The 26,373-nt window shown below is 42.2% G+C and overlaps 2 protein-coding genes across 4 annotated transcripts in view; one reads left to right on the top strand and one right to left on the bottom strand.

The window, feature by feature from the left end:
- The window catches only part of LOC117010425 (carnosine N-methyltransferase), a 34,245-nt gene extending 34,146 nt beyond the window's left edge, over positions 1–99 (bottom strand). Inside the window, exon 1 of one of the 2 annotated variants that reach the window (XM_033084878.1) lies at positions 21–99. In XM_033084878.1, the coding sequence (XP_032940769.1) occupies positions 21–82 (62 nt within the window). In that variant the 5' untranslated portion in view covers positions 83–99. The remainder of the gene's footprint in view (positions 1–20) is intronic. The other variant, XM_033084879.1, reaches the window with a different exon arrangement.
- OSTF1 (osteoclast stimulating factor 1) lies at positions 33–25,070 on the top strand. Of its 2 annotated transcripts, none has more exons than XM_033084882.1 (10): positions 33–114; positions 12,151–12,197; positions 12,816–12,866; positions 12,949–13,012; positions 14,739–14,792; positions 15,265–15,372; positions 19,083–19,132; positions 19,249–19,327; positions 19,803–19,901; positions 22,589–25,070. In XM_033084882.1, the coding sequence occupies exons 1-10, from the start codon at positions 81–83 to the stop codon at positions 22,645–22,647; spliced, it is 645 nt and encodes a 214-aa protein (XP_032940773.1). In that variant the 5' UTR covers positions 33–80; the 3' UTR covers positions 22,648–25,070. The 2 variants fall into 2 exon arrangements, with proteins under 2 accessions (XP_032940773.1, XP_032940774.1); XM_033084883.2 differs by lacking the exon at positions 33–114 and adding an exon at positions 6,038–6,353.
- The last annotated feature ends 1,303 nt before the right edge of the window (positions 25,071–26,373 follow it).

Raw genomic sequence — 26,373 nt, 5'->3', positions numbered from 1 at the left:
CTCGCACCGGCGCCTCTTACCGCGGGCCTGCTCCCGGGCAGCCGATCGCCGTCGCGCCGCTCTCCTGTCCGTCTCCAGCCATGTCCAAGCCGCCCCCTAAACCGGCCAAGCCAGGTGAGGGAAGGACAGAGCGGCCTGGCCCGTCCTCCCCGTGCGGGGCGCGACGCAGCCCGCTGACACGTGAATGTCTTGGTTTTCGGGTTTGCGCTCAATTGAAGCCTGGGCGAGGGTGGGAGCGGGGCACAGCCGTTCTTCCGTTCCGGACCGCGCCCTGCCGCCATGAACCTCCGCGCCGCTCGCTTGGTGTCGGCGGCGAGGGCTGCTCCTCCCGCCGCTGGAAAGCATCGGCGGCTGCCCTCGGCATAGTGTCTGGCCCGGACGCCGCGCCCGCTCCCACTCGGGAGAAGGCTGGCGAGTGCCTCCAAGTCGGAGCCGTCGCCCGGGGACAGGCTCCCCGTGTGGCGAGCTTGGCAGTGCCCTCTCGTCCCGGAATTCCTGGTGTGCGGCGCAGAGCCGCGGCGCCCAGTGATGGCTCTCGGCGTCGTGGCGTGCCCGGCCGGCGTTAGCCGGCCGGGAGCTGCTTACTTAGCCTGAAATGCACAGGAAACCTTTTACCCTTTTAAGAAACAGCACTGAAATACTCTGAGGTTTGCCTCGTTGTTGCATGGATTGGCAATATCTTAAAATTGGTTTTATAGGCGTACAACATTCTTCGTCGTAAAGGATGGAATCCTCTGTTTTCCCTTGTAGGACTCCTGACAGCTAAACTCTAAATATGCTCTTTGAAATTCTGGTGTCAGTGTGCACATCGCCCTTCCTACTGCATTTAGTCATCGATGTTGGGTTTTGCTCCTCTGGCATTTTGTCAGAAAAATTTACTTCAAAGCTGTTTTTCTGAAAAAACTGGTAGCAACCATAGCTTTTTCTAAAAATGTATTGAACAGCGTTTGGGAATTGCACAGTTTTAAGTCTTAGGATAGAACTGATATTTTTCAGGTAAATATACATACTTTTGTCAAAAATTTAACCATTAGATTTAGGGTTTTGGTTTTTTTTAAGTAAAGAATTGATCTGGAGAATTTAATGGCTGTTTATCATGTTTGTGTATCATCTGTCAGTGTAAAAGCTTGAATTCTTACTTAGAAATTAAAAATCCACTGTGATTTTAATTAAATAGATGAGACTAGTTGATGTCTCCCAAAACAGGATTATCTGATCCCTAGGTACATCCAAATTTCCATTTTTTTTTTGCACTTGGAATACTGTTTGAAATGTAAAAAAAAAATTATTTAATGCTTAACATAATTGAGTATTTTAACTAGACAGCTTATAAAACAAGTTTTGAGTTTGAAGTCAAGTGCAGAAACAGTTTAGACCATTTAAACCATCAGTCTCATCCTGCCTGCAGAAGCAAAATCTGCTGAAGCTCTCTGGCTCTAATTTCATCCTCAGAAGAATTTCCTCTGGCCTGTAGTTTGCTAAGCTTCTTTGAAAAAAAACTTACTTTAAATGAAAATGACAGTAATTAAAGCATTGCAGTTGTGGACCCTTACTGAAAACAATCAGTACTGAGGAAATCTACCGACTTCTGAAAGGATGTGGTGTTTCACAGCTGAGTATGTATGAAAAATGGGATTTTCCAATGATGTTGATAACTCAGTTTTCTGTTTTTCAAGAAGATTATTTAAATTTAATGTAAGATTCTTAAGGAATTAAGGCTCTAGCCCTGCCTAACTTATAGAAGCTCTCAGACTTACTCCGACATGTTGTGTGTCTAATACTGTGTCTCTCCCTAGTCTGACGGGGTGCAGTTTGTGGTGTGCTTGATCTGATAAAATGCAGACTGTTGTCAAAAGGACAGGTTCCCTACCCCCACCATCGCTTTCCTTTCCATTTAGTTATGTGACAAGCTGGTGGTGCTCTAACTTTTTTATATAAGGTTATTTTTATGTCTGTGTAAGGTTATTTTTATGTCTGATGAACTTGCTGAGCTGGTTTACCAGCATGATTGCTTGACACGGCAAAAGAAAATTTGTAGGAGAAGGAAGACAAAGAAAATAAGATTGTCTTGCTAATGACTTTCAGAGCTGATTAAAGGTAATAAGATTAATTTTTCCATATGCCTTACTTTTGAGGAGAGAAAATTTTATGGCATCTGTTGTGTCAAATTTTTTCCAAGTAATTTTCTGAAAGGGATTGCCTTCTAGCATACTTCAAAATATCTCTCTAGTTGCATGTCTAACATCTGTATGTTAATACAGAATACAGATAGTACACCTTTGATACTGTAATCTGATTTCTTAGGGTTATAGATAGATGTTCTTTAAAGACATAATTTTAGGAACTGCATGTGTTTCCATTTCTACAGCAGTGGAAAGCTGTCTCTTTTGGTGGCATTTTGGCTGCGTTTGCTAGAATGTCTTGGTGCCTTTGGTCAAGCTGTGTTGATTTTTCTTCACTGATCACTATTAAGGTATCAAGTCTATAAACTCTGTCAGGAAACAGCAAGCTGACTTGCATGGCTGATAAATTACTACAGGACAGACAAAAGAGAAAGCACAACATTGGTTGCTGTTGTCCATTCCTCTGTGTTTGAGAAATATATGCAGATTGGACAGGGAAGGAAGGAAATATTTTGGTGGAGGAGAAGTGAAAATATATAGTGAAATAAATATCCTTTTTAAAAAACTAAGTCTTCACTGTTTAACTCAGGGATTTTGGACATTACAGTTGGACAGTGCTTTAAAAGTGTGGGGGAAAGGAGATGTGAAGGGGGAAAATTCAACTAGCTGTGGCACTGTCATTTTTTTCAGTATATGAGAGCATTTTTTCTGACAGATTACTTTTCTATAAATCCTGTTGCATGCACAGCATGTAAGGATTTCAGTTACAGAGAGATGGTTTTGCCATCGACAATGTTAGATAATTGTGTTTGTGAACACTTGAGTTAGTCTTTTGGGTCTATAGTCAGCCTTTGGGTAAGGGGACAAGACTGTATAGGGGCTCTAAAAGTCTTTTAACTTAAACAGTTTTGAGGCTTTTTTTTAAGAAGTACTTTGCTTTTGTACTGTAACTCTGCATTGTTACTGTTTTATAGCTGTAGTTTTTATTTAGACTCACTATCGAAAATAAAGGGGAACGGAGTAGATGTTGGAAACAGCAGAAACATACTTTTCTGTCAGCATTATGCAAGAGTAGGGTTTCCCCTCCATCTTTTAAGAAACCTTTGATGTCTCAAACTGTATAATTCTTTGCAATTGGGTATTAATCCTGTTTACAAAAGTCCTTTGAATTTGGTGAGCTTTAATGGCTTCTGCTTAGTTGTCTGCTACTTAAGCAGTGTCTTCTTGAAGACCTGTGTGGTGATGTCTTTTTGATTAGAGCCTTATGTAGTGTGCAGAGCTTTTGGGGAGATGAAAGGGGTGTATCAATATTGTCAAAAAAACAAATTTTCATATTCACAGTAAGGTTTATTGATCCTGGCGTAGAGTTGTCACAACATTTATATTTTATGGAGAAAGACCAGCCTTTGTACCAAGGAAATTAGAGTTTTAAATTATTCCAGTCGAGAGGGAGGCAGGAGGAAACATAAGGATTGAACATAAAGGGTTGCTACCTCAAAGTGGTTTTGTTGACATTTCTCCCACTAGTAGCCATCAGAGTTGAAAGCAGGATTCCGGACATGAATACTTAGTTCGAATCACAAACAGGTTAACCTCAATTCTAAGGTAGGAGCTGTGACAGCATTCACAGGAACAGAGCACTTGCACTGAGTCACATGCCTAAGGCCTTGGCAGTAGGCTTAAATTTGACATAAGTGATGGTGGTTTGGGTTCTTCTGTGCTCAAAGAAAAACTTCTGTTAGCTGAAAAACGTGAGCATGTGAATGTGGGGAGTTACACTGCAGTCATCTGGTCTGAGGGGAGAAAAATGTCAGAGAAACAAACAGTTCCCAGTCTGCTTTCAATATGAATTATAAACTTTCATTTCTGACCTCAAACCTCTTATTGCTGCAAGTTGCTGGGACCTCCAGCAAGTGAAGGCATGCTGGTATTCATAAAAATAAAATTGATAAGAAACAGATTTCAGCATCCGGCTATGACAGTGACATTGTGTTCACTTATATCTTCTGTGAGAACATTTTTACTTCTGATTTTCTGTAATGAAATTATGTTCGTTCCTTCCATTCTGATACTGATTAGTGCAGTCCTGGATACCCCAGTTTGTCATCTAGACTGGTAACAGTCTATCCTTTGCATTCTTTTTAATATGTTCCTAAACAAATTCCTAGTCTTGCTTGCTTGTTTTTTCATTATGCCCTTCCCTCCCTCCCCCAACATGTATTCTCTGTGTTCACTTCCCCTTTCTGATAAGCATTACTTAGAAGTTGAAGATGGTTCTCCAAATTCTGGGGACTCCACCTTTTTCTGTCTCAATTGTGGCAATCCTTAAATGCTGTGTTGAACTCCAATGTGTGTGTGAGCAAAATGCCAAAGTACAAATGTCACTCCTGTAAAAAATATTTCCAGTACTTTTGTACCTGTTTGGAGGCCTGTGTGCAAAGCACCTTGTTTTCCAATTCTGAATGCTACAGGCTTGGGGCAGAGAGGCTAGAGAGCTTCCCACAGGAAAAGATTCTGGGGGTGCTGGTCAACAGCTGACTGAACATGAGCCAACCCAGGTAGCCAAGAAGGCCACTGGCATCCTGGCCTGCATGAAGGGGTGGTGTGGGTAGCAGACAGTAACTGTTCCCTGTATTGGGTACTGGTGAGGCTGCACCTCAAGTCTTGTGCCCATTTCTGAACCCCTCACTACAAAAAAGACATTGAGGAGTTGGAGAGAGTCCAGAGAGCGGCCACTGGTCAGGAACTGGTGAAGTGTCTGGAGAAGGGTAGGTGGTCTGAGGAGTGGCTGGGAGAGCTGGGAGTGTTGAGCCTGGAGGAAAGGAGGCTCAGGGAGACCTTATTGCTTTGTACCACTATCTGAAGGGAGGTTGTAGCAAGGCTGCTTGTTTCTTGTCCCAAGTGACAGGACAAGAGAGAACGGCCTCAAGTTGTGCCATGGAAGTTTAGATTGGATATTAAGGAAAATGTCTTCACCAAAAGTATTTGTCAGGTATTGAAAAAGGCTTTCCTTATTTTCTCCTTTTGGGCCATTTGTTACAGGTAGGGGTTAAAATTAGTAGTTTTCATTCAAGTTGGTTCTCTAGTAACTGATTCTGAGCTGTTTCTGTGCAGCCTTATGGCAGCAAGGAGAAAGGTGGCTGATGAGGGCCCAGGATTGCCTCAAACCATTTAAGAGGCTGATAGACTTATGGTTTTTTAACTAACTGTAGATTACCATAGTCAGTTCTGATTTTCTATGGCACAGAGATTATCTGTCTGTGTACTGCAGGCACTGACAGTGCTTTGTGACACACAGTGAGAAGGTTCATGTTGAGTTAGTTGTTATGATTTTTATAGTAATCTTGAGCTACTCAATCTTAATATAGCTAATCAAAAGATGCTGCATTAGGTAAGTATCTGATTAGTAAGTAGCTGATTAGTAGCATCCTGTTCAAGTCAGTGAGATTCGATTTTGTCTCTCTATGACAGTTGCTAACAAAAGACTCATATCAGTCCAGGGGGGCCAAGGTTGGTAGCTCCTATGAACATTGGCTTACTGCCATCATTATTTTGTTTAAAATATGTGTGTTTTGAGCCAAGGACTTTGTTGGGGTGCTTTTTGTGTGAGGACATAATATTAATCGGCAGCTAATGAATTTCATTCTCTCACCTTTGGTTTTGAAATTTCAGCCTAACACTAACAACACTTGCATTAGTAAGTAATGCCATGCAGGCATAAGTTGATTTTTTGGGTTTTTTTTTCTTTAGCTTTTCATTAGGGGGGTTGAAAGCAAATAAGAGAGAGTGGAGAACGTTTTGGTGGTAGAGTGGATTTTAATGCTAATGTCTGTGGCAGTTTAGAGAAGCTAGAGCAAAAGAACAGAAAGGAAGTGGGGAAAAAAAAGTCACTGTGAGAAAAACAGTAACTCCTTGTTGCTGTGCTCCTTACTTAGCACTTCTTTGGAAGCAAACTTCTGTTAATGGAGCTGCAATTGATTAAAAATAAAACCTCAAAGTTGCAAGAAGAAAACAAAAATCTTACAGTCTAGAAAATAGTGTTTTGGTTTTGTGAGGTTATTTTATTACTTAGCATTATGAGGCACACTGGGTATCTCTCTTCATTACCTTTCAGAAGGTGCATTTTTAGTTTTCTCTGTTTCATTGCTTTTATGCACTTGGGGGAAAGGATCGTCTTAGAATTGTGAGTCGTACGTTTCCCTTCCTCAGAAAAGCTGGAGAATTTTACAGGTAAGTTATTCAAAATAAATTAAATGGCGTGGGGTCAGCCCAACCTGACATTAGTTTTGTGTTGCTAGTTACAGAGAATAGTTAGTTTGACACCTTACCATGGTGCATTGCAGAGGAAGGATTTGGCAAGCTGTGACTTGGAGGTTTGTATGCTAAGAGTATTTATATCTGTTTAGTATGTATAGTAAGTTATCTTTTTTGCTTGTCAACTAGTGGTCTTGTAGATGTTTAATGTAAATTCCTTAAGAAGGGAGAAGATAGTCTTATGACTAAAGTTTGGGGCTTGTGTGTCTGAAATATTACTGGTTAATGTCTCAAATTTGCAAAAACAGAGTGGTTTTTGGTAATGATGTAGAAGATAACAGTCCAAGTGGAGAGAGCATGAGCACAAAAAGATTACACAATCATGACTACAACAAACCAACCCATGTTTATCAAGAAGCTGGGGTTTGAGCCAGATAAGGAAAGAGGTTTATAAGAAGCGTTTTATCATGTCTTCCCTTACTCAACTGGCTCAGGTGTGAAAACTCCTTTCTGTGGTGAAACCTGATGGTATTAATCCCTGCTGGTGGGGTATAACTAGTTCAACTATGCTACTTGAAAAGCAGCTGTCATGTCTTGGAAGGTGCCATAAACCATCCAAAACCCCGACCCTAGACCAGTATCTGAGGCCTTCCACTGGTGGACTGCAGGTGATCCACAGTGTTACATCAGAGAGTGTTAATTTCCACTCCCCCTGCAGAGGTACCTGGGCATTCCCACCTGAACCTGAGCATGTGTTAAAGCATTCAATTTTGTACTTCATGGGTTTTTCCTATGGATCAGGGCTGTGACCATCACTTTGATGTGGACATCACGTGGACATCAAAATTGTTAGTCTTGACTCTGGGCCTGTGGGTGGTGATACCTTTCTATTCTTATCCTTTCTTTCTGTCTTTCTTCCCCTAACTTCTGGAAATATATTGTTAACCAGATGAAAAAATTCCAGTCAAGGCCTTAGTAAGTACCCTGTATCTGGTTAAGATAAAGCTGGCTAAGTTAAAGTTTCTGAAGTGCCTTAATTTGTCTGGATTTTGCTTTAAAATTTCCCTGGTACCTAATTGTACCATAATGTTCTGAAAGGGTGTGTGTAAAGGTTTGTTATTGGAGATTTATGTGGTTTCTCTGGCACACTGCTCTAAATTACTCAAACAACCCTCCCTTAAACCCACCGAGCAAACCAGGACATAACACGACTGCGAAGAAGAACCCTTTAAATCTGTCCCTGTGCTAAGAAAAAGATTTGTTGTGGAATATATCACTGCCCTGTGCCTCCATGTACTTAGCTTCTACATGGCGTACTCCTCTCATTAATTATGCTGAGGAAAAAGTAATTTATGTGTGCCTGGTGCCTTGAAATTTTAAAGAAGTACGTATGTGTTCTGGGTTCTAGTTACTTTGTCCTTTAAAAGTATAAGGTAAGGAGGTACTGTCAGTCAACTTCGGTAAGTTCAAATCAGTGCTAATTACTGGTTCACTGTCCTACCACCACTATCCAGAGGTGGTAGTAAGTGGGGGCAGAGAAAGACTAACTTTTTGCATCTTCAAAAACAAAAATTATTGCCGATGCAAACTCTGTCTGCATGCCTGGAGATAGATATTGCTAGATAAAAGTACTTCCAGTGATTACAGGTACCCATGTGCCTAATAAAATACAATTTCTCTGTGTTTGCAGAGCTGGGATTCAAGTCTAATGTGCTCTTTGCATGCTAACATTTTGTTATTTTAATCTTCTAAACTGAGTTTTTGCATTAGAATTTGGTACCAAAAATGTATTCCAAATGCTGAAGTCCTCTTTAAGGGGACTTTTAAGTTCTAAACTCATAAATCAGCAAAGTAAATAGAGAGTAAATATCCAGAAATTTTTAAAAGATTGGTGCCAATAATGAGTGGTGTTAACTTCAGTACAAGGTACTATGAAATTAACATGAACCATACTTGTAGCTATGTAGATGCAGATCTGTACTTTGTATTTCATCACAGGAGAACGTTTTAGCTTGTTGTTGGTATGTCTGTGATCCCCACAGTTGGACATTTGGAGAAGTAACTCCCTGTTTCACCTTTGTAGAATTTTAAAAAACCCCACAAACAAATAAACAATGAGTTGCCTTTTGTTTGAACAATGTGTCAGCCATACTGTAATCAGCATCAGTATTCCCAGTCTTGTTTGTCTCCACAGGGGTGATAGCTTTAGAAAAATTGTTGGCACATTTGCAGTACGTTAGTATGAAACACGCATGCAGCACACAAATGCATGTTTCCTCCTTTTCCCTGTCTTCTGCCATCTTCTCATTTCCCCTTTTAACATTTCTTACTCTTCCCTTTTGTTGTCTATTTCCTCCTCTTACTTACATTAAGCACTGAAAATTGATGCACGGCGGTTGCAGTCTCCCTAGTTGTTAGTGTGCAATTCTGTCTTGTGTTTTTGTATCTTCTGTGTGAGTAAGCCAAGGGGAAAGGTCAGTACTCCTGTCTTCCATTCTGTTGTGTCATCTCTTGTTCTTTTTTCTTTTATTTTATTTCTTCCTTTACTTTTTGTCATTGTTACTTGGCTTCTCCACAGCTGCAGTTCATGTTTCAAGCTGAAGGTCTCTGGTCCAGGATGCAGTACTGTCCTTGTTCATCATCTCTGTACAGATAGTAAACATCAGTCAGGTTTCATTCTTTTTAGCAGTTGCCACAGTTGCAGTTATTTTTTTTCTGGGGAAAAGGCTTGAGAAGTGTTCGACCTTTTATGTCTAGGAAATGGCTGCTGTGTGAAAGAGAGTACCAAGCAATAAAGCAAAATTGAATTTCTGTTATTAATATTAGGAACTAGAAGGAGCAATTATATATTGGAAAAAAATATGCAGTATCTACATGCACTTGGCAATATGTTTACACAGATTCATTTTATGTTTGTAGTTTTACATACAATTATGGTAATTTCACGACTATAAGGTGCACCCTTTTGACTAAAATTTTCCCCTGAACCCGGAAGTGCGCCTTATAGTCCGGTGCGCCTTATCTGATGGACAAAGTTTGGAAATTTGCCAGACGGGAAGTGCAAGCCCACAACAGTCCCGAGCTGAGCAGAACCCGCCCGGCGGCAGCATCGGGCCAGCGCCGGGCTGGTGCAAGCTTGGCGGCATCGGGCCAGTGCCGGCACGGGGGGAAAGCTGGTGGTGGCGGCGCAGCCTGGGCTGGGGGGAGAAAGCCGGCGGCATCAGGGCAGTGGCGGCGCGGGGGAAAAGCCTGGGGGGGCGTGGGGCTCCCGGCGTGGCACAGGGCGCCTGGAGCAGCAGGGTAGTGCGGGGAGGGAGGGAGTGGGCTGCAGCAGAAGCCGTGAGACCCGGGCACTCCGAGCCACCGCGTGCTGCTGCGAGGCCTGGGCACTCCAAGCCGCCACGAGCTGAGGACACTCCGAGCCACCGCAATCCACGGGTGCTCCAAACCGCCGTGAGCTGTGGACACTCCGAGCCACCACGAGCCACTGCGAGCCCCAGGCGCTTCGAGCTGCCGCGAGCCGAGGGCGCTCCGAGCCGCCGCGAGCTCTGAGCACTCTGAGCCGCCGTGAGCCGTGGCTCCCCCCAGCCACTGCAGCCCTGGCACCGTGGGAGCCCTGTGCCGCGAGGGGGAGGCGGCATCACGACACCTCAGAGCCATGAGGGAGAACGGCACGGTGGCAGCACCGACCCGCAGGGGACAGGCGGCATGGCAGGAGCGCCAAGCCAAGTGAGGGACAGGGGGCAGGGCGGAGCCGCGAGGGGGAACAGCATGGCGGCACAACAGAGCCGCAATGGGGAACGGCAAGGCAGGAGCACCAAGCTGAGGGAGGGAACAGCACGGCGGCTCCGTGGAGCCGCGAGGGGGAAGAGCATGGCAGCTGGAGCAGTGCTGGCAGAGAGGAGGGGGGCTGGAACAGCGCTAGCAGAGAGGCGGAGGGCGAGAGCAGCACTGGCAGAGAGGAGGGGGTGGGAGCAGTGCTGGCAGAGAGGAGGGGGGGCTGGAGCAGTGCTGGCAGGGAGGCGGAGGGCGAGAACAGCGCTGGCAGAGAGGTGGGGGGTGGAGCAGCGCTAGCAGGGAGGCGGGGGTGGGAGCAGCGTGGGCAGGGAGGCATTACTTCTTTGTTACTTTGTTGCGCGCGGCACGGATCCTCCCTGCAAAAACAAAACTGTGCCTTGTAGTCCTGGGGGTGCGCCTTATAGTCCGGTGCACCTTATGGTCGTGAAATTACTGTAGTCAAAAATAAGCCTGATGATAGAGAACTAGAAAAATGTTTTGTCTTGGCAAGTTTGCCTTGACATTGCTGTTGCTGGGGAATATCCAGAGGCATTTGAAAACATAATTTAAGAGCCACCCCAGGGGATGCTGCAAATGGCAGTTGGGTACCATCCTCCTTCCTCAGGGTGGTCAGCATATTCCCCTCCAGAATGTCATTTCTAAAGCCCTTGATTTAACTTTCTAAAATGATGGGGTTTTTGAATAGGATTTTAGATGCTGGGATAATAAAGACAACATCTAGCAGGGGAAAAAAAAGACCAAAAAATTCTAGAGATGATGGTTCTTAATTAAAAATGTAGGGGCTTGTTCTTGAGACCTACTCTGTCTTTACTCACTTAGCTCCATTTAATAAATGGCACAAAACATTACATTTATACAGTTTATTGTACAGTGTAGCATTTGTAGTAAATTCATCAGTTTCTCTGGGTACGCGGAATAGCCTGGACTTAGTGTGACCTAAGCAACCCATTCTCCTGATGGATCAAACACTGCTCCAGTCACAAGTTAATCTGAATAAACACGTATAGTGTAGAACCTATGTGTAACCTACGCTTGCCAGCTTAGAACATTTACAAGTAAATAAACCTACCTGCTTAAGACTTCAGATACCTAATAGTGAACAGTACAGAACAGTCTGCATGATAAAGTCCTCTGGTAAGTCCAATGGACTCCAGTGGTTCAGCTGATTAAATTATGTAACACACATGTTTCTTCTGTGTTTGTACTTCTGTTCATTCAAAATGTACCTTTTGAATTTGTAAAAATGAGTTGTAGGGAAGCTGCTTTTAAAGGTTATGCAATTTAATTTGAACCTCTGCATTAAGGTAATTTTTTTCATGGCTTGAATGCTGCTTACAGTCTCTTTCAAAGTGCCCTATTAAAACATCTGTTAGCCACATCTGCCTTATTTTAAGCATCTGAATAGAACGGGACATCAGTTGTACATTAAATAGGATTTTGTGACCATTTGTCATTTTTCTTTATGAATTCTTTGTTACTGCATTATTTTCCTAATAATGACTGTAAGCATAAGAACATGTTAATGACATTGATCGTTGGTTTGTTTCTTTCTTCTTTTCCTTAATTCTTTGTCATTTGACTGATTTGATGTTAGTAATAAAAGTACTTACAGAATTGTATGAGTGTGTGAGGGTAGATATGAGTGAAATTACTCTTTTCCTCAGAAATCAATGACAACACTTCTGTTGCTCAATGAGCTCTAATGACTATGTTAAATGTGCAGAAGAGGCTACTTACGTGTAACTGATCAGGTAGCCGGTTTCCTTCATAATGCATGTTGCTGGGTTTTTAACTCAGACTGCTGAGTCTCTTCATCATTATTTTCTTTGATTAAGGTATAGCACAAATTCATTCAGCAACCAGCATTAAGCTTAAAGGAAAGGAATGTATTTGGATTTAAGGATGCATTTAAAGGCATGATACTGGTACTGATTTTTTATAATTGGTTTTGTTTTGTTTTGTGTTTTATTTTTAGGGCAGGTTAAAGTATTCAGGGCCCTGTATACGTTTGAGCCCAGAACAGTAAGTATGTCTAGACTTCAGTGGTTTGAAAATTTTATTTTTAACCTTGTCTATAATACTTATTCAGTTCTGCTGTTTTGGACATGTTAGACTCACTGTACTAAATTTTTAATAAACTATTGATGGATAGCCATTCTTAATGTGAATAAAACTGTCTGATAATCATCAGTCTCTTTCAAGAACAACTCTGTTTAGAAGCAGCATGCTTTCTTCTGTAGTATCAGTTATCTTCGGTCAAAGATCAGAAATCTTAAATAATTTGTTTTTACTTCCAAAGACAGCAATGATAGTTGAGACCTAAGAGATCTAGAGAACTGGGACCAACCAAAAAGAGGATGATGTTAACAAACTTAAGATATATTTCACTGCTTCCTTTGCACAGTGCTTTGCTGGAAAGGCCACAGTCTTCTGTATTCTTAATAAAGTTACTGATCTATAAAGTTAGCTGTTAGCAAGTCAAACTCTGGACTGTCAGGCTCTTGTCAAGGTGATAGAGAATTTGAGTTTTGAATGAAGAGGTGAATGTATTCTGACTTATCCAGGCATTTGTTCTCCCTACATACACACATTCAGATATATTTGTTTATATTTTTCTTTCTTTCTTTCTTTTTTTAAAAGCCAGATGAACTGTACTTTGAAGAAGGAGATATCATTTACATCTCGGACATGGTGAGTCTAAGACATCCCACATGGACTGAATACTTCTGAGATGCAATATATCCCATCTGAAATATGTCTCTTTTCTCTGCAGAGTGATACAAATTGGTGGAAAGGAACTTGCAAAGGGAGAACTGGGCTAATCCCAAGCAACTATGGTAAAGTATAGAATATTTTTATTTGGTAATATCCTTCATAATCAGAGAAAATCACTAAATAAAAAGATGTCTTTTCAAAAACAGACCACAGTATTGGTACTTTATAATACTCCACCATGTATTCCAGAATACATCCATCTGCAGTATCAATCACCACTGTATATCAGCAGTGGACAAGTTGTCTCATTTTTTTATGATCCAGGGACAGCTTGAGTTTTGATGGGAAGAACACTTGGATCTGAAAAATAGAGTTTTGTTTGCCTTTTGTTGTTTTGTAGTGAATATATTCTGCCACAGAAAATACTGATTTCTTTGGGTTTGTGCCACATTAAATATCCCATGTGTGTTTCGACTGAATAGAAATTGCTTTTTCAGATTCAACTAAAATCAATTAAAAGCCATGAGTACAGACAACACAACACAATTACAGTAATTTCACGACTATAAGGCGCACCCTTTTGACTAAAATTTTGGCCCCAACCCGGAAGTGCGCCTTACAGTCCAGTGCACCTTATATAATGTACAAAGTTCAGAAATTTACCAACATGGAAGTGTGAGCCGTGGGGGGAGCCAGCATGGCCGTGGCAGCCAGGTAAACGCAGGGCTGCGGGGGCGCGGCAGCCGGGTGGAGGCGGGCCCGCGGGGTCACAGTGCCACGGCAGCCAGGTGAAGGTGGGCCCTCAGGGCCACAGTTCCGTGGCATCCGGGTGGAGGCGGGGCTGCGGGGACGCGGCAGCTGAGGGGAGGCGAGGCTGCAGTGCCGTGGCAGCCGGGTGGAGGTAGGCCTGCAGGGCTGCGTTGCCATGGCAGCTGGGTGCAGGCGGGCTTGGGGCCCCATGGCTGCCGGGTTGAAGTGGGGCCTCGGCCAGCAACCGCACGGGGGAAGCTGGGGGCGGATCCTCACCGCAAAAAAAAAAGATGCGCGCTATAGTCCGGTGCGCCTTATATAATGTACAAAGTTGTGAAATTTGCCGGCTTCCAGAGGTGCGCCTTATAGTCGTGAAATACTGTACTCCAAGTCCCGCCAGAAATTGTAGGCAGAGTTGCAGTTCTCATGATAGATTGCATTACAACTGCCAGTGTGACTTAGGTTGATCCATGTTGTCCCTTCTTCGGTAGGAGACATTATGGTAGCAATGCTCTTATTTCCCCACCCTGTAGTTAGTAGAAATGCATTAATAGAAATTTGAGGCTATATCAAATTTCACTTTAGTTTGTGACTTCCAAATTGACTCTCTCTTGCTGGCTGCCAGAGATTGGAGATCTTGCACTGTTAATATGCAGGAAGACTAGTTTATATATCTTGCATCTCTACATTCCAATTTCTTTTGAGTATTGAAGTGTGTTATATTTAAAATAAACCAAACAATCTGTTAATTCATGTTCCCACTGAGATTATTTGTAAAGTTTCAATTTTAGACTAGGGTAGGAGGGGTAGTGTCTCTGTCTGCACATTTGCAAAAATTCCATGTATAAGCCGAAAATAAGTTATTGCAGATCTTAAGAACAAAGAGTACTAGGAACACATCTTTTGAATTGTGCAATGTGATGCAGTTTGAAGTTTACACAAGAAAGTTTTCTCGGAACTAGTTTCCCATACACTGGAAATTAAAGTGCATCTCACTAGTCTGTCACTCACTTTTCATTTTAGAGTCAAGCATGTTTTGTTTCCACAGGTGTCAAGTACATGAGTCAGAAGTAGTTAGAATTTGCTCTTTCATTTCAGTGGCAGAGCAAGCTGAGTCTATTGATAATCCACTGCATGAAGCTGCCAAACGAGGTATGTTTAGTGTTTTAGTTGGCTAAAGGATTATTTGCTTGTTTTCTACTAATAATAACAATAATAGTATATTTAGAATAAAGATGTTCTACCTGTTTTGTTGTCTTGTTTCTTGGGCAAGTTATTTGGTAAGTTTTACAGCTTTGAAAAGGTGAGATACTGCCTGGTAGATTTGCCATTCAGTCTATACACAGAAGAAGTGTCGTGCTATCCATTTAACTCCTTAGGGGTAGAAAAGTCTTCTGGGAATGGAAGGAAAAATATTTGGTATGATTTAGCATGACTTCGGTATGACTGGATATAACTTGGTATGACTGGTTGTTCAATGAATTATAAATGTTGTTGCTAATTGCTTCTTCTCTTTGTAAGTTCATGGGAGGACTGACACCATTTAGAAAGTACTATTTGCCTGTAATGCTTCTTTTAACTTTCCAAAGGAAAAAAGATAATCAAAACTGATTTTGTCTTTCAGGCAATCTGAGCTGGTTGAGAGAGTGTTTGGATAATCGAGTTGGTGTCAATGGCTTAGACAAAGCTGGAAACACAGCTCTGTATTGGGCGTGCCATGGAGGCCATAAAGGTATTAAAACATTATTTGAAATAATTGTTCTCTGGTTTCCTTGTTACGTTTGTTAGGCTGATTGATGAAATTGCAGTGCTAAATAAGAAAGGCAGGGTTTTTTCCATGTACAGTAATTTCACGAATACAAGCCGCAGCAAGTAGACTAAAATTTTGGTGGAAACCCGGAAATGCGGCTAATATTCGGGTGCGGCTAATTTATGAACAAAAAAGTGATATCTGCCCTTACCTAGTATCACGCCGGTCCAGTCCTGAGCCAAAACAGTCTGAAATCCATGGTTTCCCGGTGTTCCGACGATGAACAAATCAGAGAACAGCTTACTGCCTGCCTGTGGATGACGGCATTACTGAGGGGCAGGGGGGGTATTTTAGCAGGGTGAGTTCCCGTGCCTTGTTCTTTTTCGGCGTGTTCTTCTCTCGGCGTGTTCTGCCCTCGGCGACTTCTTCCGTCGGCGACTTCTTCCCTCGGCATGGCTGCGGAGAAGAGAGCAGCGTACGACGCGGAGTTGAAAGTGAAAGCGATTAACTATGCAAAAGAACATGGGAATAGACCTGCAGCTAGAGCATTCCACATTAATGAATGCATAGTACACAGATGGAGACAGCAGGAGGACGAACTTCGTCTTACAAGAAAGACAAAGAAAAGTTTCCGTGGCCGTAGAGCACGATGGCCAGAGCTGGAAGACAGACTTTACCACTGGATTTCTGAGCGAAGGGCAGCTGGCCGAAGTGTATCTACTGTCGCCATTCGGATACAAGCCAAAGCAATTGCAAATCAATTGCATATAGAAGAATTTAAAGCAGGAGCGTCTTGGTGCTTTCGTTTTATGAAGCGACAGCAGCTCTCCATTCGTACACGGACCATGGTGTGTCAGCGGTTGCTGGCGGACTACAAAGAAAAGGTAACCAGGTTCCAGAGTTACTGCGAAAACAAGATCTCTGAAAATAATATACAGCAGCATTGTATAATTAACATGGATGAAGTTCCCCTCACATTTGATATGCCGTTGATGAGGGCTGTGGAGCACACCGGAACACCGACAGTACCGGTAAGAACCACGGGGAATGAAAAGACGTCATTTACGGTCGTCCTCGGCGTTTCGCTAGCTGGGCAGAAATTACGCCCCATGGTAATTTTTAAAAGAAAAACCCTCCCTAAAGACAGATTTCCAGATGGAATAAAGGTTCATGTTAATTCAAAAGGCTGGATGGATGAAGAGGCGATGAAGATTTGGCTAACGGAAGTTTATGGTGGCACACTGCATAGGTTCTTTAATCAGTTACCGGGACTGCTAATTTTGGATTCCATGCGTGCCCACACGACGAAACCCGTAAAGAAATCGTGAGAAAGAAGAAGTCGGAGCTTGCTGTAATACCGGGTGGCTTGACCAAAGAACTGCAGCCTCTGGACATAAGTATTATTCGTTCCTTCAAGGCTAAAGTGCGATCTCTGTGGGAAGAGTGGATGTTGGAAGGCGAGCATTCCTATACCGACACCAGGAGGCTGCGCAGAGCAAATTACGCTACAGTCTGCCAGTGGATACTGGATGCCTGGGTAAAGTACAGTAATTTCACGAATACAAGCCGCACCAATTTGACTAAGATTTTGCTCCTAAACCGGAAATGCGGCTAGTAAACAGCAGCGGCTAATATGTGAATAATTTTCTGACATTTACAACCTCAGAAGTGCCTGCCGGAGTGCCGACTCAAGCAGCTGCAAAGTCGGCATTTTGCGATTGTTACAAATCACTACTCTGTTGCACCGCGGGTGGAGCCTGGCTGCCTGCAGGCAGCGCAGGGGGCGGGGAGAGAGGAGGGAGAGGTCTTTCCTTCCCTCCTCTGCCACAGCCCGGGGAAGAGATGGGGGGGGCCCTGCGCCGCCATTGCTGCGGCTCAGGGAGGAGGGGGGGGACCCGGGCCGCCCCTGCCGCGGCTCGGGAAGGCGGCGGGGGACCCGGGCCGCCATTGCCACGGCTCTGGGAGGTGGCGGGGGACCCGCGCCGCCATTGCCACGGCTCTGGGAGGCAGCAGGCGACCCGGGCCGCCACTGCTGCGGCTCGGGGAGGCGGCGGGGGGCTCCGTCTCCGCCCGCCGCCGCCACCGCGGGAGTTGGGGGGGCTCCATCCCTGCCTGCCACCACAGGGCAGCGCCGGGCCGTGGTGACCAAGCCCAGTGGCAGCGGTGGCTGGCCCCCAGTGGTCGCGCTGAGCAGCAGCGCCGGGCTGGGCTACCTGGCCCCGTCAGCAGCCCCTAGCGGGCCGAGCCTGCACAGCCCGAGCCGAGCCAGTAAACTTCGCCCTGCCGCTGTTCTGTTACTATTTGGCAACTTTGTTGCACGCGGGTCCTCGCTGCGAATGACAGAGCGGCTTGTACTCGGGTGCGGCTTATTTATGGACAAAAAACGAAATATTTGCCAACATCCAGAGATGCGGCTTATACTCAGTGCGGCTTGTATTCATGAATTTACTGTAACTACCAGAACTATCAGTTGAGGGTTCGCCAAAGGTGACATCATTCCTGGACTGACCAGCAAAGCCATGGAGAGTACCGAAAGTGATAACTCTGACGGTGAAGGTACGGGCGAAACCGCCTCACGTTCGCTGGATCCCACCATTGCCCAACTGCTGGTTTCCGATATGGAGGACGAAGACTTCGACGGTTTCATGGAAGATGAAGCCGCTGATGAATGAAAAATGAAACTGTTTAAAAGTTTAATAAAAGTGTGTGATATTTTTCTGTATTTTTTAAGTGTTTTCAGTTTTCTGCGGCTGCGCGGTTGGCCATCCTTGTGCAGCTGCGTGGGTAGCTGGGCTCGCACGGAGGGCGGGGGCGGGGGGCTGAGCGAGTGGGGGGTGGGGCGGCACTTGCTGAGCTCACAGGAGAGGCGGACTCGCGCAGATGAGCGTGGGGAAGATACGGCTCAGCTTGGAGCTCGGCCGCTCGCCCACGGGGCTGAGCGGGATGGCCGTGCCGGCGTGGAGGAGTGGCTCCGCTCGGTGCTTGGCTGCCCACCCGCGCAGCTCAGCGGCTGTTTAAAGGCAATGTGGATCCATTGGGAATGCTCATAAAATGACCACACTATTGTGCGTGTCTTTTTCGGCTTGTAAATAAAACTTGCAGGGAACTGTGCCGCAGCTATTGTCCGTGTCTTTTTTCTCTTGGAAACAATGTTTCCGAGGTCAGCAGTAAGCCAGTAAGCCCCGGCAATCCGCGATCGTGTTACTAAATGACGACTTTGTGCACCATTCGCCGTGAACGAAAGTGCGGCTAATGTTTGGGGTGCAGCTTATTTATTGACAAAGACATCAACATTGCTGACGCACCGGAAGTGCGGCTTATACTCTGTGCGGCTTGTATTCGTGAATTTACTGTAATTCTATTTCTTGTTAATAAAAATCAGGCTAGGAGAGGGATTCAGCTACATCATGTGCTGTGTATTTTGTTGTTGCTGTTGAAGCAGGCATGCTCATTAGTGTAACTTAGAGGCAGAGTAGAAGAAAGATCAAAAAGAATTGTGGTATTATTTGGGGTATTTAATGCAGAAACTTTTTTTGTGACTAGTTGTTGTTTGCCCGATGCAGTCTGATTTACAGATTTTCGTTAGCTGATTTGATTGGTCTTTCTTTGAACCTTAACTGTGATGAATGCAAAAATAGCATAATTCCTTTCCACTAAATTCTTCTTTTATCGTCTCTCCCTATTTTCTGCAGATGTAGTAGATGTCCTGCTTACCCAGGCAAACCTAGAGTTAAACCAACAGGTAGGTTGAACCAATAGACCCTTAGAGTAGAGGTGTGATGTTACTCACCTTTGGCAGAAGCTGAAAGGTTTTTTGCTGCATTTTTAATCCTGTTGCTTTTCCCTCTAACTCCACAGAACAAATTGGGAGACACAGCTTTGCATGCTGCTGCATGGAAAGGTTATGCAGATATTGTAGAGATGCTGCTGGAAAAGGGTAAAGATCTTCACTAAGGTTTCAATAATCTGTGTGCAGACTAGACTCCTGAATGTTTTTAAATTTGTATTTCTCAAGTCTTTCCATATAACTCAGGTACAGTCATTAGCCAGCTCAGCTGTCTGACTTGCAGGAAAGGTCTTGCAGTAAATTCTGGCAGTTGTTTGAAAGGTAGACATCTCACCTGTTCAAGATAATTTCTTCCTGCTTTACAGACAAAATTAGGCACTTAAACCCCAGAACAGCAATGACATCTGCTTCATAAGAAGGAAGAGCAGCCAGGAAGTTCCGTGATCCACTGTAGCTTATGCTACAGAGCACCCATAGTTTTTGGTCTGCTTCAGAGCAGTCAGTAGCTCAGATTACTCTATCCATTACTGTTCTACACACATTAGTGAAAAAGTTTCATATCATAATGACATTGGTTGAGAAATAACTGGGATCATGATTCATGATGAAAATTGTCTTCATGAAGGGGCAAGAACAGACTTGAAAAACAATGAGAAGAAACTGGCTTTAGATATGGCAACAAATGCAGCTTGTGCTTCCTTGCTTAAGAAGAAACAGAGTGCAGGTATTTCTTATTTTGTTTTTCTGATAATTTTACTTTTGGAGAATTAGTATTTTAGCCAAACACCAATATACTGATAACCATAAATGCATTTGGGAGATACGTGGGCTAAGAATTTTGTTTGGAAGTGAGAGTGTTTGCTTGAGAGGGTTAGTTTATCGGTATGATGTGAACATGGTTTCATATGCCACCTTGTGTCAGCAAGAGGCAAAAGAGGTCAGAAGGTGTGAAAATAACAAGGGAAGAGATGAAAATAGAAGACAGGCTATTCAGGCAAAATGAAAGCAAAGATGGAAACTATTTTAAAAGTAGTATGCCTTTACAAGACTAAAACAATGTACTTTCTCCATATGCTTCTCTGTTCCTCCAAAATTAGGCCAAACAAGCACCAACATATCCTTTTCTTACTGCTAATTTTTTTTTTTTTTTACTTTCTTATTTCTATGTGTTTCTGAGTGACTGTCTAACAGAGAAATAAGGAAAGAATGCTTTCAAGTATTAATCAAAATGGTCTCATGGCCTCCCACTGTGTTAATCTCCTAATAGTATAGTGTCTATGTCCAAAAGAGTTAAGGATGCTATTTTAAAAAGCTGAACAAAGACTGGGTTGTTCAGTATTGTGTAACTACTATTGCCTGTAGCTTTCAGAAGGTTTAAGTTAGGATGGGAACGCTAAGTGAAACAAGAAATTACAGTAATTTCACGATTATAAGCCGCACCATTTTGACTAAAATTTTGCTCCTAACCCGGAAGTGTGGCTTACACTCAGGAGCAGCCAATATATGAACAAATTTCAGAAGTTTCCCAACCCGGAAGTTTGAGCCCATAGCAGCCCCAAATCGGATCCTGCCTGGCCCCGGGCGGCAGGGCAGTGGCAGCACAGCAGCAGCGCTGCTCAGCCCCAGGGGGCATGGTGGTGGCACTCCACAGCCCAGGGAGCAGGGCGGTGGCGGCGCTACCCAGCCCCAGGAAGCGGGGTGGCAGCGGCCAGGGATGCCGCACCCCCGATTCCCAGTGGCACAGGCTGGGAATGCCATGCCCGTGCTTCCTGGCGACACCAGCCAAGCATGCTGCTCTCCTGCTTCCAAGCGGCAGCAGCACGTGGGGCCGGGGCCGCTCCCTGGTGGCCGCCCTGAGTGGAGCCGAGCCAGTAAACCCTGTGATTACGCGATTCTGTTCTAATTGGCAACTTTGTGAAAGTTGCACACAGATCCTCGCTGTGAACGAAAGTGCGGCTAATAATACAGTGTGGTTTATATATGGATAAAGACCTGAATATTGCCCACACCCAGAACTGCGGCTTATAATCAGGTGCAGCTTGTAATCGTAAAATTACTGTACTTGAAAACACAGCCAGGGTTACAGTTGGTTTTGGTGGGATATGCAGTACAGCAATTGCATCATCACAGGACTAGTGAGAAGAGAGCAAATGCCAACCAGTAGGAGCCTAGAGGTTATGGTAATTAAATGGAGAAATAGCTGACTGCAACTTCAGACGGCCCAAAAGAGCACTTGTAGCAAAAATATTGTCTTGCTCTTTAGCAGAGAAAGGGTAGAAGTCCTACTGTGTATGTGTGTGTGCATGTATGTATATATGCATTCATTCATACATATATAATATCATAATTATATACACGTATGTATATATAAATATTTATAATTATATATATAATTTTTTCCTAAAGTTATTTGATCACTGTTAGGAACATTTCATCTTTGCATGTTGATTGTAGACAGCTGGTACAGGTGTTTTCTCTGTTCTGATGTCCCAATAATTATACTAATGCTTTATTTCCTGATATTAAGTAACTAATCTACATAACTAATCTACTTCTTTACTCCCTTTAAATTAATTTTGTTTCAATGACTGATTTTTTGTCCTTAGTCACCTCATCTATCACTAGTCTCTGGTAATGTCGCATCATCTTTTTTTGCTTGCCTTGATGTAACAGCTGATATTCTCAGTCTAACTGCAGTTTCAATATTAGTATCCTTGTTAGTTTTTCTGTCTCAGCTTGGCCTTTTATAATATCTGTGACACCACCACCCGTATACTTTTCTTGCATGTTATATTTTCTTGGTTATTTTCACTAATTTAATTTTTCTGTCTCTTGGGTCTACATTTAAGGATTTCCAATGTCTGGAAGTGAAACATTGTTCTTTTTCAGAGATTCAGTTCTGTATCGGCAGTCTTCTCTTGCTGATATTATAATCCATCTCTAAAATTGTTTTATGGAGGAAGCTTACTTTTCTCCACTTCAATGTTCAGATTTGTTTTACATGTACAGACAGATATTCAAATATCAATTGCTGAAGTACATTCTAAAAATTTTATTAAAATCGTGTCGTAAAAATGCAAAAAGATGGTGTTCATTGTGCTGCTAAGCAAGGGAACAGAAGAAATGTAATTTTTACTCTTTTGAGTGTGGCCCCTTGAGCATAGGGCTCTGCAGTTTCTTTTCTTCCTGTTCTCCCTTTGCTGCTTCTTCTCCTGAAAAAGAGAAGCATTATTTTTTTCACTTAGATTTCTTTTCACAAAACGGTTGAGCAAGTTCATTTTAAACTTAATAATTTTTCATTCGTTCCAGAAATCTAGGATGACATGGTTATCACTTCTGTGAGTCATGTCAGTCTTGTTACCTCTGTTCCTGGTATGTTTAGTATTTTTAAAAAATTTTGTTTCTTTCCAGGTGCAGTCCGAACATTGAGTAATGCTGAGGAATACCTTGATGATGAAGACTCCGATTAGCTTTTTTAACTTAGTGTGTAAAACTATAACTTGCATTGTCTCTGTCATTTTCAAAACATATCTTCACAACTGTAAAAATATCTCACTTAGAGTATCGCAGTATAGCATATAAATGAGAGGGTGAAATCATGTTTTGCAAAGGAGTAATCTTCATAGCCAGAAGACGTCACATTTTAAATCAGAGTGCCTTTTTGGAATTATCACAGAGAAAATGTGGCACACCTTTATCACTGAATGGGCAGAGGGCCGTCTTCTAAACTCACACGTTTCATCTCAGGCCTTCCCAGCAAGTGCCTTGTATCTCTGGAATACTGAAAGCTCCTTGTGGGACAGCAGGACACCACTGCTAACATTTCCCCAAATCTCCCTGGGTATGTGTTCCTTCATGCAGCTAATACTGACAGTTCGTAATGGCTGGCAGGCATAAATGGAGATGCTTCTGTAGAAAGGGGCCACTGTTTGCCTTCATGGGGGACAGCATTACAAGGTTTGATTTCTAATTTTGGTAAAATTCTTTCGTTTCCCTCCTCTGGCCCTCTAAGTGAGGTGCAAAATGACCTGAGACAATCGGCCTCAGGAATGCTTTGTCTTCTCTATTACTGTGGGTAAAATCCCTGAAATGTTAAGCATATGAAATGCTTGCTTAAGTCAGGTTTGCTTTAGAAATTCACTTGGACTTTGTGGCTTGATTATTTTGCTTTTTAGAGTGTATTATGCTGAAACTATTTGTAGTGAAAGTAAGACAATATTTTTCTATTCTATTTATCTTGCCCAATTTTTTTTAATACTGATCTCTTGCTTTTTTTTACTGATCTCTTGCAAGTGCTCTTACGTCTTGTCCTAAATTACTTCAAAGTTTATGTTTGAAGTAATGAGGGAAGATGTGCACCAAATATACCGCAGGTATCTTTACAAGAGATTCCTGAAGCTGAGTGAACATTTTTTAAATGTATTGCTGCTTCCTGTGAATTAAAGAAAAATAGAAAATAAATTTAGCCACTTTCAAACTTCTCTGCAGAATTAAAAAATAGTATTTTCTTCAGATTGCTCAAGTAGCTGTAGCCGAGTATTGCACATTACTTTCTTATTTTGATGGTAAGTAAATGTTATAAGTATTTGAGATACAATCTCATTTTCAATTTTTTGTTGCTAACTTCTCTAATAGAGATTTCTAACAAATTCATTCTCACACAGCAGTGTGTGATACTAAAGCAAAAAACCCCCCAAAAAAAACCTCAAAACAAAAAAAAGCAACCAAAACAAAAAAAAATTAAAAAAGAAAAAAATATGAAAAAAGAGCTCTTGTAAAAGACTGGGGATAAATAAAAAACTCTTGTGAAAGTCTGGGGATAAACAAAAATCACACTAAGTATCTAAGCAATTTTAAAAAGTCTAGAGCACTCCTAATTTCCTATTTGAAAAAAGTACATTGAGACATATTTTTAATTTTTATCATCCTGGAAAGAACTAGTTGCCAGTAAAGCTTGTTAAGCTCTTATCAAAGAAGGCAGTGTTTTGTTGACCAGAACTGTTTTAAGAAGGGGACATTGCACAAGCAGTCATCTACAGATGTAATTCTAAACTGTTTAAATGTAAAAACCATAGAACAAAATGTTTTAGCCCTATGCAATACTGTGGTTAAATGAACAGTGATGTTTTATTTTGTGTGAACTTGAAGGCTTTAGAGGGAAAGAAATAAAAACCGAAGCAACCAATTTTTTCTCTCTAGCTTTCATTAGAACAGTTGTTGAACATAACTCATAATATTTAAGACAGTTCTGCTTCACATTTAATCAGCTAGCTCTTTTAGTAGCTCAGCCTTTTATCATAGTTAAACCACGTCTCCTGCTGCATACTGTTGATTAAAATGATGCCATTTCAAAATGCAAGCGTTAAAGTCCTGTAATGAGAGGCAGGAAGGTTCAGGTATCTGTTACATGAGTCTTTTTCCTGCATAAACAAATCTCACAAGCTTAAAATTCAGTGTCACAGGACATGGCTCACTGTTTTTTACTGTTGAGCTTTGGAGGCAGAATCTGTATTCATAAATAACTCTTAATGTCTTCTGCTGCCATGGGTTCAGCAGCCTACAAGGAAGATGTTATGCTCATGTCTGTGTAATTAACAGCTGCCAGAAGACCCTGTGTTTTTCTGCAGACAGATCTAAGTGCTGCACAGGAATGGTGACAGAAGCACAAGTTGAGCCCAGGGATTGCATCCAAAGTTCTTGCTGGAGTGTCCTGAAGGAAGCACATTTACAATCACAAGGCACCTAGGGAGTGCTGTCATTTGTTTCCAGGACAAAAAATACTGCTTTTGGTTTTTTTCCTACAACTTTGTTTTTCTTTATGAAGCTGTCTATTAATCTTGTGAAATACAAATCACTGTGAAAGCTTTCAGGCAATAAATTACTTTTTGTCTAACTCCAGGAGTAAAGTTTTGATTTAAAAAAAAAAACAAAAAAACAAAACAACACAAACAAAAAAAAAACAAAACATGCTTTATAGCTAGAAAAAATTGCAGCTGGAGTAAGCTGATATGACGTCTTACTAGTTATGCAAACTTCCTTCCACTGCTTTTCTTTAATGATTATACCACTACAGACTTATATTTAAGACTTTTTCCAAAAGCAGGTACATTAAGGTGTGTGACAGTAAGAAAAACAAGTTTTTTGACAGCAGCAAAGGAAAGTTTTCAAGCTCATGGTATCTTAGAACTGAACATTAAAGGATATTCTGTCTTGCATACTTCTGGTTGAATTAATGTGTGTGCCTTTCTATTGAAAATCAGCTGTGTTCCAGTCAGAAATTTTGTGCTGATAGGGAATAGAAATTGTTTGTGTTGATTTGAGGCTCTTTGAAACTAAATTAGTAAATTTTTGGTTGGCTTCGTCAGAGGAATCAAGTGCTTGATCCCTGTTTTGTAGAAGAAAAAATGGGACATTTCTTGCATTGTCTTTAGTATAGTTCTTGAATTCTTGATCAATTTCTAGTTAGTATACTGTTTTTCTAAGACAAAGCCCATCTTACTGAATTCCATTCTTACACATCTCATATACTGAAATGCAATTTGCCTAAAACAGTTAAGGTCACACCGAATGTTTAAACTTAGTGGCCCATTTTCTGACAAAGTCTCCAGCTTTGAAGCCTGACTTGTAATTTCTTAAGACACTAATGTGTTTCTTGTGTTTAAGTTTTATATCAAGGGCCAAAGATAGCTGAAAGTAAGTTAGCCTGACCTTGTGGTCATTTCATTTACACGCTAAAAGTCAGATACTTGAGGATACAGCACACATCAAAATTTAAAATTTGTTTTCAGTCAATGTCACCTTCTAAGGAAACCATTGAAACCCACTACAGAACAAAGTAACAAATAATGGGCCACCAGTCATCTGCTTCATAAGACAGATAAAAGCTGAAGTTACTAAAAGTGTGTCAGGACTGTATTAGACAGCTATACTTTGATCTTACCAGGAGACAAACAAGAAGAAATGGTTTTGAAGAACTTGGAACAGAAATCTTCATAAGAAAAAATCAATATCCTAATTTGCTAAATAAATAAAAAGTCAACAGCTGGGTTGTTTTGGTTGTTTGGGCTTTTTTTAAAGCTACACATTAAACCAACAGAAGGTAAAAATAAGACAGTATTACAAAAGCAATTCAGAAAAAAAGTTACTTTGCATTTCAACATCTGAAGGAGTGCTGGCGGTAGCTGTCTGTAGCAGAA

This window comes from Catharus ustulatus, chromosome Z (assembly GCF_009819885.2).
Source record: "Catharus ustulatus isolate bCatUst1 chromosome Z, bCatUst1.pri.v2, whole genome shotgun sequence".
NCBI lineage: Eukaryota > Metazoa > Chordata > Aves > Passeriformes > Turdidae > Catharus > Catharus ustulatus.
The sequence above is the reverse complement of the archived record's forward strand: the minus strand, read 5'-3'. Positions and strand labels throughout refer to the sequence as shown.

Bases quoted from the DNA above. Each gene is read 5' to 3' on its own strand.
- OSTF1 (XM_033084882.1), top strand. From the start codon at position 81: ATGTCCAAGCCGCCCCCTAAACCGGCCAAGCCAG. The intron at 12,867-12,948 runs GTGAGTCTAAGA...TTTTCTCTGCAG, and splicing joins TCATTTACATCTCGGACATG to AGTGATACAAATTGGTGGAA. The intron at 19,133-19,248 runs GTAGGTTGAACC...CTAACTCCACAG, and splicing joins ACCTAGAGTTAAACCAACAG to AACAAATTGGGAGACACAGC.